General features: G+C 37.7%; 1 protein-coding gene across 2 annotated transcripts in view; it reads right to left on the bottom strand.

Moving 5' to 3' along the window:
• LOC149623465 (uncharacterized) overlaps positions 1 to 3,168 on the bottom strand; it is a 38,632-nt gene extending 35,464 nt beyond the window's left edge. Inside the window, exon 1 of one of the 2 annotated variants that reach the window (XM_089852354.1) lies at positions 1,603 to 3,168. In XM_089852354.1, coding sequence (XP_089708480.1) covers positions 1,603 to 2,239 — 637 coding nt within the window. In that variant the 5' untranslated portion in view covers positions 2,240 to 3,168. The remainder of the gene's footprint in view (positions 1 to 1,602) is intronic. The other variant, XM_089852353.1, reaches the window with a different exon arrangement.
• Between the last annotated feature and the right edge of the window lie 9,790 nt (positions 3,169 to 12,958).

The raw sequence follows: 12,958 nt of genomic DNA, 5'->3' as shown, positions 1-12,958 counted from the left end.
TTCAATTTCACCTTAATGTTAACCTATATACCTGCTATAAAATACCTGAACTATTTTAAAATAATATTATCAAAAGAGAGATTATTAAAAGATGTATATATAAATGATGTACATTTCGATTGCTGGGTTTTAAAATGAGGTATCAAATACATTACATCCGCCTATATAATGTCATTTTTATTTGAAAAGATATATACCTTCTTAAAACGGTCCTTGATATGTCCTTGACTGTATATATATTTTTCTCTTAAGGTATATAGTATCATACCCTGTTATTATAGCTCGCTTATATACTTTTCATATCATATAATAATATAATATAGCATGCAGACAGACAGACGAAACGCTTATGCTGTAACTAAATAATAGACGTGAAAAAGATTTCTTTTAACTTTGAAAAAAAAAATAATAATGATTTTATTTCCACACATCGCGTGTGTTTTTTCCATGAAAATTGGCACCTTTGAGCGTTTAGATTTTAATTGAATTGATGAAGCTTGGTTTGTTAATTGAAGAGAGTCACTTCATTTATCGTGTGCGAATTTAAATAATTATCCGAGCTTGTTTAGAAAACAATTAACAAAACCATTATTTTGGGATTTTAAAATTAGTTTGACAGATTATTAAATTTTGGGTTGCGAATTACTACCAAAAAATTATGTGGTCGAAATTAAACGCTTATCTTTTTGATGGATATCTTAGCTTGAAGCATCTAAATATTTATATATTCTTATAATTTTTAACTGAAGATGCAGTTTGTTATTTCATAATACACTCTCTGACCAATCTTATCACGAGTTTTATTGGTTCCCAAGAAGAGAATTGGCTAATTAAGAATTGAACACAATTAAGCTTTTAATCACGAAGATACAGTTTTAAACGATATGTCATATTCAAGGTAATATTTATTTGTCAACAGATTTTAACAGGGTAACCGATTATGATGAATTAATTTTATCAAGGAAAAAAATTCGGGGAAAACGAAATACTGATACTTAAAACGATTTAGTCTCGAACAACTGTTTCCTTCTTAAACAACAACATGTTTGAATTAAAAGACGTATAATTGTTTTCCGGCGCCTTGTATCCATGGTTCCGACCATAAGATAAACTGGTTTGCATTTCTAATTTTAATTTTTATTTTTTGCCATGGACAATGATGGGATTTTAATGAAATTTACATCGGGAAATTCCATGGTTTTTATGTTAAATAATGATGGGTTTGAGTGAAGTATAATTTTGTCTGGAGTTTCTGTAATGATTAGCCACGTTTCTTATATTGCAGTATTTAGTTATCATCTTAGCTTTTAAAGTTTATGTAGCACGATTTGTTTTCTAGCTTTGGCAATATCAGAAGCTAATCAGTTTAAATAAAGTTGCGAACGACCGGCAAGTGTGCAATTAAACGTACAAGAGGGGTTTTTTCCCACTTCCAATTTTTTCGAAAGATTTCTGACTATCGGACCGAACGTTAGACCTTATCGCTATGTCTATAGGCCTATTACGACGATTAGTTTAAAATCGGTTGAATTAATGGGTGCCACCTGTCTTGTGTTGAGGATTAAGGGTTGTGGAGAAGATTAGAAAGGTGTGTTTACCAACCTGGTAGTCTATCTTTGACAAGAGCGGCGGCGGCGGGATTGGCCATCCAACTGAAGGCACCACCGTAAGGTAGCCCCGAAGGATGGGGCCTTTGGGCGGGCACCCTGATCACAGTTCCGTTTCCGGCGTGAAGTACTTCATAAGGGGATCCCGGACCGTTCCCGTTTCCTCCGTTGCCGGCCTGTGCCGCGGCGGCAGCGGCGGCCGCCGCGCCTAAGACGGAGAACTTGAGTTCGTTCAGCTGTTGCGCGTGATGCTGATTGATAGCGTGTTGAATACCCGCCGCGTGGTGATTCGCGTGATGGTGTCCCGCCATGGAATTGACCATGGCCGCGTGCATAGCCGCGGCTGCCGCCGAGACCGAAGGGTGGTCGTACGGACTCGACCCATTGGTCCTGGGAGGCGAGGCCCGGCAGTCATCGTCGTCCGAGTCTTCGGATTGCCGCCTGGGCAGCTTTTCGTCCAAGGTATCTCGAACGCCGTTTCCCGCGCTAAGAAGACGGCTGATGCTGAAGGAGAGAGCCGGTTTCGCCGGAACAACTGGCGAGGATGGCGGCGTTGCCGAAGACCGACCGGATCCGCCGCATCGACTATTCGGACGCGAAGAGTCCGTCGACTCTCCGCCCGTCATGTCCATTTCTAGTTTCAGTTTGACCAAAAGACGAAATTCCGCAAAAAAGACTTTTCTTTTTCTACACTATTCACTATGAAACCATACGCGAGAAGGAGCCAAATTCAAAATCACAGGTAGAAGAGTGACTTAATAAATGCGGCGAAAGCGCGGGCCGCGTCAACCTGATGTTGTGGGTGTTTCAATCTCTACATGAACAACACGAAATTCACCTCCGCGCGACAAACGTTACTCGAGAATCAATCGTACTAAGTGACTATTTTCATTTTTGGTGTTGGACCATGAAAGAAGCCGGGAGACAAAACGCGCGCCTAAATTCGAGGCGTTTATACTACGCTGGAGTTGAACCCGAGCCCCCCTTTCTTGATCTGTACTCGCTGTACGTATGTCTGTTTCTCGCCTCTCTTTCTCTCTCGCTCTCTTTAGTTAAGGTTTAGTGGAAAACGGAGAGAGGAATACGGAGACGAGAGATGGGAGGAGGTTACTAGCTAAAATGATGATGGCTAGAGAGATGGGGGGGGGGGCGACTCCTCTCGGAACGGGGGATAGACGGGGAAGCGAAACTCACTTTAGATATTTGTAAAATAGTTGTTCGTAATACCGACAACGGGGGGAAGATTGGGAGGGTGAACAAACGGAACTTATAGCAGAAAGGGCGCTTAAAACCCTCTAGAGGGGTGTGCACCGGGATTTACAACTTTTACAAAACTCGTTTAAAGGGATTTTCGCGATTTTCCTGCCCCCTATTTCTATATAATGCTAAAAAATATACTCGGAATTAAAGTTGTTCGATCGGCGCGCTCCCTGGCGGACGTGTTCCGGAACCAATTGCTAGAGACGCTAAAAAGCCTAAAAACGTTTTGGCGTTGCATTTCGCGCCGCGTTTTTTTTTCTCTTTCGGAAATTCTTATTCGGAATAGAGTGGAAAGAGAGGAGAAGAGACTGAGGATGAAATGAAACGCCACGGACGCTACCTGGTGGCGATTGCGCGCTTTAACGTTATCCGCCTTTTTAGGGCTGGGAGACTCGTCCTCCTGCCATCAAGCTCCGCCCACTGTCTCTCTCTCCCCCTCTTTCTCCCCCGCTCGCGAAACGGATTTTCTCCGTAATAATTTAGCGTTCAGTAAATGCGGATTCTCTAGACTAAGCGATTGCCTTTCTTCTAGCTTCGATTGATGAGTGTTGAGCCCCGGAGCGGCCGAATCTACAGGAGGGGATTAGGAAGATGCCGGAGGATTAGGGGGCGTTCCCCGCCAAAAAATGGGGGCGACTTTTCTATCTTCTATGCTTTTCTATTTAAGAATCACGATCCCAATAAAATTGTAACAAGAACAATTTGTTTGCAATTTATCCAGGACAGCTTGTGGGGGTGAAATCAAAGGGGGCGGGTTTGTTTTTCTAACATGTTTATTAATTTATATTTAGAAGACTCGCTATATTTTGCTTGTGACTAAATTATAAAATCGTTAAGGTAAGAGTGCTGTTATTATTATTATTTAGATAATTTTACAGATATTTTAAAATTAAACCGCAAAAAAACCGTGTAGGAATACGCTATCCGTATCTAAAAATGTAGTAAAATGCCTGCTGAGACGGGTTATCCAAAAATATTCCACTAATACCGTATGTCAAAGGCGAACCGCCTGTAGAACTGTTTCAACCGCATCACACCAATGTTTTTGAGGAAGCCCACTTACAGGGTGAATCTAGCCCATGTATTCTTTATGGGCCCCTGTAAAAGTGTTCTAAGTTTAAACCAGCAATACACCAATGATATAATTAAAAGTTTAAAACTAGTTATATTTTAACAAAAGCAAAAATATAAAATTTGAAAATATAAATAAAGTTTAAATTCTTAGCATCATGATAGTTAGTAAAACTAAAAACCTCCCAAAGTGTGAGTATTTTTGACGCCTGTTTTTGGCGCGTGATTAAAGAGAGTGCTTCAGCACGCCCTCTATTTATAAACTGAGACTTCTTTTTAAGAAAATACCAGAGTAAAGAAGATTTTTAGCAAACTTTCTCTTTCATTTACGTCTATTTTAAATCGCCGGATACGACCAATTTTCGCCCCAATCTTATACCTTATTTTTTTCTCTCTCTCTTTCTCTTTCTCTTTCTCTCTCTCCATCTAGTTCGAAGTTGCACTCGCGCCCTGTCATTACCAAAGTCGCCATGAGTCTAAATTCAAACTTGCCTTTTTTTTTCGAACCATAATTTAACGTTGGTGGTCTCTTTTAACATATTCCCACTTACTGAGTACTGATTCTTGATACAGTTACAAATATACGTTGGTGTTTAGTTTTCTTTATGTTTTCTGTTTTCTTCATTTCATTTTAAGACGAGTATAAACGCTCTTAGTGAAAGAATTTTTTTTAGTTTTTAATTAAATATGCGCCTAATAAAAATATCTTAAATAAAAGTTTGAAAAAAGCGCGTAACGCTAAGTTTAAATTTCGCAAAAGAAAGAAAACTTCGTCCGTCACCTTGAAAATATTCTTCACGTATATAATAAAGCACGTAATAACCCTTATATAATTCAATCGCGTTTAATTTAACATAATGCACTATTACGTGAATTATGTATACCGGCCGGTATTTTGGCAAACACGGTGCTTGTTACGTAGCTTGCGAATCTAACGAGGGGTAACTTATACACCCATGCATGAGCCGCGACATGCATGGCCGCGTTTTAGCTTCGAATTCACTAACGAGACTATATAGCAAAATAAGCTTATTAGTCAATTTTAATTCGTTATTAGGAACTCGTTAATGTTTACGTAGATTATTTTCTTCTTATTAAAATGATTTCATGCTCTTTTTAAAGGGAATTTTAACTAAATATTTATCAATCCTTCCTATATACGTCATACTTTTGAATTTATTTTCAATTTCACCCGCAAGTACACTATTTTTTCGTATGAGGTTTAACATTATGAATTATTACGTTTCAAGTTCCACTATATTTTCAAGTGAAGCTGAACTGGAGTATATAAAGAATTGTTTGTTTTGGGGGTCTTTCCTAAAGTTAAAAATAGAAAAGTTACTTTAAACGTTATTTTACTAGATTACCAGTAAATTATTGGTAATTTACCTGTAAAATATGGTAAATTAATGTACGCTATAAATCGATAACACACCGCTTTGGTTAAAAGTCCCGAGTATTTAAGTATATTAATCAAAATTCATAAAGATTTTCTCGAAATTAAAACCGTAATCACTATTTATGAAAAATACCATATTTCCGTTTGCAGGAAACGACAAAAACGTGGCTATTATATAAACCTCATTGCAATACGGCCATAAAACATTTAAAGATAAAAACACCCCCTATAATAGGGTATAATACAGTCATCACGCAAAGCCAGATTGTAACTTTGAAAGCCTCATCACTCCGTTTGCAAGAATTGTCGCCATAAAAACCTTGTAAAACACTTGTAAATCCAAACCCAAATAAGCTTTATATAAGTTTGCAAAATCTCGTACAATATAAAACTCCAATAAGCGAGTGTACAAAAAGCTCAAATGCCTTTTTTCACAACAGCCGGTATCACAAGGAAATCGCAATAAGGCTTCACCTAGTATAACGCTAATGTCTTTATCAATTTAGCCATGTTGACGTCACGAAAGGCTCTTTTCTCCCCCACTGCGCAAACGCCTATTTCTCTTTTCTCATGGTGGACCTCGTTAAGTAGTTTTTTTTCTATATTTTTTACTAGAAATAGCTTATAAAAGAATTAATATTACAAATTGGAAACGTGTATTCATTTACAATATTAAAGAAAACACCAGTAATTTTGTAACAGGACCCTACGCGTGAATCAGATCGTGACGTAATTGTAATTGGCCACCTTAGACGTAAAATGTCATCTGCTTCATGGCCTAAGGGTCCTGTAAGAAAATTTAATTGCTTGTATCTTCTTTAATATTGTAGAGAAATACACGATTAAAATTTGAAATATTAACTATTTTATTTGCTTTTTTGAATAAAAAGGAAAAAATGTATGCTTTGCTTCTTTCCTATCATTGTGGTTTGAAGGCTTATGGTAATTTACTTATGATGGGAAATATATAATAATTCAATCTAATATAATCTTTAATTAGAGACGAATGGGATTAGCAGTTAATCCCTTTAGGTAAAATCTTATCAGCCGAATTGTTGACACTTAAGGCGCTCTCAAAGTGTAATTTCCGTTTATTTGTTCGATAAAAAACTGTGGTAACCGAGTTAAGGGTGAAATAGGGTTCAGAGTTCGATAATATATCCCGTTTAATAAACCGCCGCTGGCGAAAATTCAAAACTACGGACGTATTCTGGGGGATTAATAACTCTTGTTAATAATTTCATGTTCTTTTTAATCTATGATTAAACAAAACCAGCTGTGCCAAACTTCTTTCTCGCCTTTTGAGTTGGCCGGGGTGCTATAACAGTTTCGTTAGCTTTAGCTCGAGTGTGCTCCGTTAATTCGATATTATCATAATCATTGCCTTGGTAACAGATTGAGATTGCTTTTCAAACCTTCAATTTTGTTTTTCAAATCGTCGAAAATGCTTTTTTCAAATCGTCGATGTTTATTTTTTCAAATCGTCGATGTTTATTTTCGAATATTAGTAATTCCTGCAATGTAGGAACTGTCACCCACGGATTTCTCAGGGTCTGGAAATGGACAAGTACAAAATGTATGGCGTATATCCGTTGACGTATTAAAACCTTTAAAAAATGCAGTCTTACATAAGGATTAACTCTTCCCGAATAGAAGCCGTTTTGTTATTTTTAAAGTACTGTTTCTAAGATTGCTAAACAATATTTTCTGAGGAACTATAAGCGATACGTAACATTTCACTCGAAGGAATTGTTATCTGAAGTGGTTAGGAAGAATGCAACTTCCTCGTCGGATTTCCGATAGGAAATCTGCAGTTTAAAACGACGAAAAAAATTATATCAAAATAACATACGCTTAAACAAATAATCAACACAACAAAATACACAGTAGTTTCAGTCTTACGTTAATTTAACTTTAAAAATAGTTTTTTTTAAAGCGTGAAAAATATAATTACAACTTAACTGCTTGTTATTTAACATTTAACAATCTTATAAAATAGACCTTTTTATTATTTTTGTGGACTATTAGTTTCGCAATATTCGCAATGCACGCTATTATTTAATAGTTACGTTAAACCGTGTAAATTTAACACGATTACGTATATAATGATTATTTACAAAATTTACTTGAACAGTTTTTACGCTTGGCTGAACGTCATAACGTTACGAGTTAATTTTAACTTAGTTAAAATAATAGGCTTTTATTATTTTAAACATTTAAACAGCGTTTTTTTTTATTTCAAGTTTAATTCTATAAATTATTTTAATCAGCAATTTAAGTCTTTTTTTTTATGAACGTGTGTTGCGAAATATGACCTGATAAAAAGGTGTTTCTATCATTACTTAAATATTCAAATTTCACCGAATAAATTCCCTTAATCTTAACTAACAAATTACAAACCAGTTTTCGGCGATAAATTCTGACTTTCGTAAAGATAACGAATTCAGTTTAGGTTTCTTAAGTGACATTGAACCACGCGCGCTAACGAATTCCGCCAATTTGAGAATCTACCACCAATTTAAGGGCGTCAACTTTAACAAAACGAAAAAAACTTCATATTCTGTACTAAAAGTAACTCAAACCAAAGTTGGCAATCAGTAACCAAGAAGTGATATCTAGTTTATTAGGGAGAAGATATAAATTCGCCACATTTCCAGCTTTATCTCCAGTCCAAACATAGGTCCGGAGTTAATCCCCGCCTCTAAATTACAACCAGCATCTCATTGGTTCATGAAAACTTACGTCAGCGCGACGCGAATGACGAAAATTTCGTATTTTCCGACTTGGGAGAGGCGAAATAGCCCGGCCTCCTTTTACGTCCCCCTTGTATTTTGAAAGGGGGACTGGGACTATGGCGCGCGAATACTTAGGCATCTTATACACCTTCTCCCCAATAAACTAGATATCACTTCTTGCAGTAATGTTAGCATTTCTGCACTTAATTTTAAATGTCTCTCGATGATTTCGTAGTAATTTACTTCTTTGGGGGGGGGATACTTAAAGAACTACGCGTGGCATGTCGGCACGTATAAGAGTACTTCGGGAACTTTAAACTTAAAAGAAAAACAGTTTGCATTTTCGGGTCGAATGGCCTATATCGATGGTTCTTGAGATTGATTTTTTCCCCGCTGACTACGCTACAGGTTCTTATCTGTTTTGGGCGACCATTTTGCGGGGTCTACCTTCTTTATCAGCCCCTGCGTACACACAGGCATATATGTATACGTTGCGCCTTATTATTCGGTATACGGCGCATTAACGAAAAGAGCGTTGACAGGCTGCTTGCAAACGTCAAAAAGTGGCTGCGAATTCGTTTTCGAGTGCTCTGTCAACACTTTTTAACAATCTGGGTTTTTTCTTCTTCCTCTATCCTATATACTCTATATTTTGTTTTGTCATATTTTTGCATTTTTTAGTTGCAATTGCGCTTTAGATTTGTAGACCCAAGGACCCAAGCTTTGAATATCCGATAGAATTAAATGGTTTTCGTGTTCTTAGCTGTTTGACCATAGAATTGTTTTTAATCTGTCAGCCCATTGAGATTAGAGAGGCAACGATCAAATAAGAAATCTAAACTGACCAACTGCAGTCAACAACAGCGAAGCCCAACTCTTTATTAATTCCAAGTAAATGCTTAATAAATGTTTTACTTAATGATTTTTAAACTTCAAATCTTACCTTTACGTTTCCACCATGCATGTTGATAAATATTACAGTTTTTTTTTACATTTCTTTGAACTAAAATCGTCTGGAAAGCGAATACATACTTGAAGTGCTTCTTCACTTATCTTCTTTCTAAATTTTTTCGCGGTTAACTAAAATACGCCCTATCATTCCATTACGTTACAGCACCGTACATACAGGGGGGTCTGCTCTTATTTCTGAACCTTATTTTCGATAAGATACTCCTATATTGACACTTTGATCAGCGTCGACGTGCTGTTCGTTAAGAGTCCTTCAAGGTGCATTTTCATGCTCGCTAGTAGCGGGCAAATCCGGCGTAAGCTTTCAAATTTCGCGGGCATTTTTGACAGCTAGATTATTTGGATTTCCGCTTCCGCTATACGCGTTTTTTATTTTCATGCTTGCTCATTTGTTACCAGATGGCGCCATGTCTGTGCGGGGAGGCCAAAAACTATATTTTAGATTCGCTCTGAATGGCTGAAATAAGTCACGTGGTGTTGAGCTTTAGCGGATTTGAAAAGCTAAAGCGGGAAATATCTGTTTCGATTTGATCGGCGCGGAGAGAGAAAATCCGCTTAAGCTTTAAACTTTCAGCGGAATATTTCTGCTTTCGCGAGCATGAAAACGACTCAAGCGTGTAGCGACAGCGGATTTTTAGTGTGTTTTGCCCGCTACTAGCGAGCATGAAAATGCACCTTCAATGAAGCTCTATTTGATTCGGGACTAGGTATGTCTAGTTAGCTATATATTTTCTCACAATTTTTTGTTACAATTTTAGCTTTTCTTCAATCAAACCGGCGGTGCCTAAGGGCTCTGGAAAAGGTGTTAACGCGCTAGAATAATATTCTAACTTATCTCGGCTGATAGCCCTGAAAGCACTTATTCAGGAATTCTAATTAATTTTGAGAAAACCTTTTTTAGTTCGAGCTTATTATAGAATTATAAACGTTCAAGCGCGAGGATAAACCAATATAGATTTTGGAGTGAAAGTCATCGTTTCTTACACAGGCGGGCGTGCGAGGTCGAAATAGATAACCTTTACTAAAATCTGCGCTAACGTCTTTTTAAGGTATGGCCTACTGCTTCTCAATCCCGATTGAAATTTTCGCATCGAAAGCTTTTAGAAGTTCGTCTTGTCGTCTAATAAATATCGCGTGCTGTTCGATAATAAATTATCGGGATTTATTTACCCTTTTAAGATATCAATGCCGCTAAGCGCATCATGATACATTGTATAAAATATCCCTGCCACTTTCTCTCTTTATTTTTTCAAAGCTACAGGATTTTCTTAAGTGGAGATAGAACTAAATTAGTTGCATCTTGAGCGTAGATTCTACCTTTTACTGATAAAAACAGAAAAAAAGTTTAATTTTGGGAAAAACCATACTGATGGAAACAGCATCACTGGCATCATCATTTGGGGTAGAGACGTTTTACTGATCTGGATGTAAGATTGATGGCTTTCAGAGACGTTGCGGACGAAACGTGAAATGGATATGGATTTGATCTTGACATATTTGCTGATGGAAGATGGTTAATCTTAAAATATTTTGCTGATGAAAATGGATAAATTTGAGAGACTGCTGATGGAAATGGATATATTTGAGAGACTTTTCTGATGGAAATGGATAAATTTGAGAGATTTTGCTGATGGAAATGGATAAATTTGAGAGACTTTGCTGATGGAAATGGATAAATTTGAGAGACTTTTGCTGATGGAAATGGATAAATTTGAGAGACTTTTGCTGATGGAAAATTAATAAATTTGAGAAACTTTGCTGATGAAAATGAATAAATTTTAGAGACTTTTGCTGATGGAAAATTAATAAATTTGAGAAACTTTGCTGATGAAAATGAATAAATTTTAGAGACGTTGCTGAAGAAAATGAATATTGATCTTTTAAGAGATATTTTGCTGGTGGGATGTAATGAATGAGTTTTTGCTGACGAATGAAGGTTGAGTTTTTTCAAATGGAAGGTATAAGGCCATGAACCTTTCATAAGAAACTCGATAAGCAGATGTGGGGGATAGTTTGAAGATGATAGAGACAATAATTTTGTAATTCCATTGGAAACAGGAAACACTTAAGTCTTAATAAGCTCTTTAATAACATTTCCTATCGTCTTATACCAGGTTTCTTGACCTCTATATACCGAAACATAATGGAAATTACTTACCGTATATCTTAACTCATACTCGATACGATAGCGGTTCCTATCTGTTGCCAATTTGTTTCGTCTAATCAATCAAAGGAAATGGCGAGCAAGCGGTAGCTTACTAGATCTATATAGTCAAGACCCACGGATTAAAGGAAACTGACACTTGAGGCATTTTAAACGCGCTTCTCCTTCCTTCTCTTCATACACGCCCTCCCCCCCCCCAACGTCTCATCTTTTCGATAAGCCCCGTATTAAAGAGAATCCGTGTTTCCATGACCGTAAACACAGCGGTAAACAGACCATAATGTTGGGAAAACTAATAAACTATACCTGAAAGGTGATGCGGGATGAAAATAAGTCGAAACAATTACGTAAATTTCTATTTCAGATATACTGGTTGGGGTGTTTAATTTCACGCCGTTACGAACCTTCTGTTCGTAGATACTATGGCTATTGGTGTGGTGAAAATGACCCCAAGGCGGGAAAGTATCTCGTATAACGTAACAACTGTTTCCATGACAACGATTTTGGCGGTTAGGCCTAGTTAATTTTCCTTCCTACTTCCTCGTAGAGTGTTGATGCGCTGTTTTCCACCTACGTAGCTAACCCCAGCTCCCTCGTAAAATGTTTTTATCAGTGTTATAATCAAAACTTTAAAATGGAATCCTGTATAACGGCGCGTCTGCTTATAAAATTAATGTCCCTCTTTAAAAAATAAAACTTTCTCCCACTCCTTATCTTTTTTAGAAAATTTTGAAAAATTAATCTTTCTAAAAAGGGTTTTTAATACCGTCTTAGTTTCCTCCTAAGCTCTGGTATGGTTTTACCCCGAGGTATACCAGAATGCACGCCCTTCTAGCACACGCGGAAGAAAAAAATTGTGAACGCTAGCCAGGGTTTAAGAGTAGTTTGATTCAGTGCTTTTGTCCCTAATTAAGTGAGAGAGTTCTTCCCTCGCTTGCCTCCTGAAATGAAACAGACTCTAGCAACGAGAGCACCCATTAATTCCAACCTAAATGTTTGATGGCAAATGCTTTTCGAGGCAAGAAAAAAACGGGGCTAAAACCTACTAATACCGGAGCCCAGCAATACCAAGTAAGCCTCGCGTCCCCACGCGTACTTGCCAATTCCAACTGGTAACTCTTAGTGCATGGTCCTTGCCGCCGGTGTGGAAACTCAACTAACGTAATTGGGTTTTATTCGGTATAGGGGCACTTTTTTACACCCAAGTTTTGACCAAAGCCTAATGATACGAGCTAGTCGAATTGACTTTCGCTTTGAAAAACGTTTGTAACGCTTTATCCGTGGTAAAGACTGGTAGTGTAAGTTTCTCTAAGCCTTGCCAGTAGCAAAGGCTTGAGTGGGTAGGTAAGCCTCGGCCGAGGGCCTTGGTAGCCACGAGTTAGGGAGGCTTTTTAGACTTATAAACGCGAGCCTGGCTTTCTTTTAAGGTAAAACGTTGCTGTTGTGGCAGGGGTTTGAGGGTGCGATGGAGGCAAGAAGAGGCTAGGCAGTCTCATGCAGGTAATTGAATGATGATACCTAAGCGGCGGGTAGGGTTTCTATAATCGGATTTAGCGACATACGCATCTATTACACCGTACACGAGGCGCTTTAGCCCGGAAAAAGCTTTTTCCCCCACCTACCCATCCCCTTAGATCTCTACTACTTCTTGCTTTTTCCTAACTTCCTGCACTTCCTAAACCCGTAAATAGGGACTAGGTTTTCTCCGCCGCCGCATCTCGGTAATGGAGATTGGATGCTGCAGGTATATATA

The sequence above is a fragment of the Phalangium opilio genome, unplaced genomic scaffold (genome assembly GCF_054372755.1).
Source record: "Phalangium opilio isolate 3A_F unplaced genomic scaffold, DU_Popi_V2 ptg000113l_1, whole genome shotgun sequence".
NCBI lineage: Eukaryota > Metazoa > Arthropoda > Arachnida > Opiliones > Phalangiidae > Phalangium > Phalangium opilio.
This window is presented reverse-complemented; position numbering and strand designations above follow the sequence as displayed.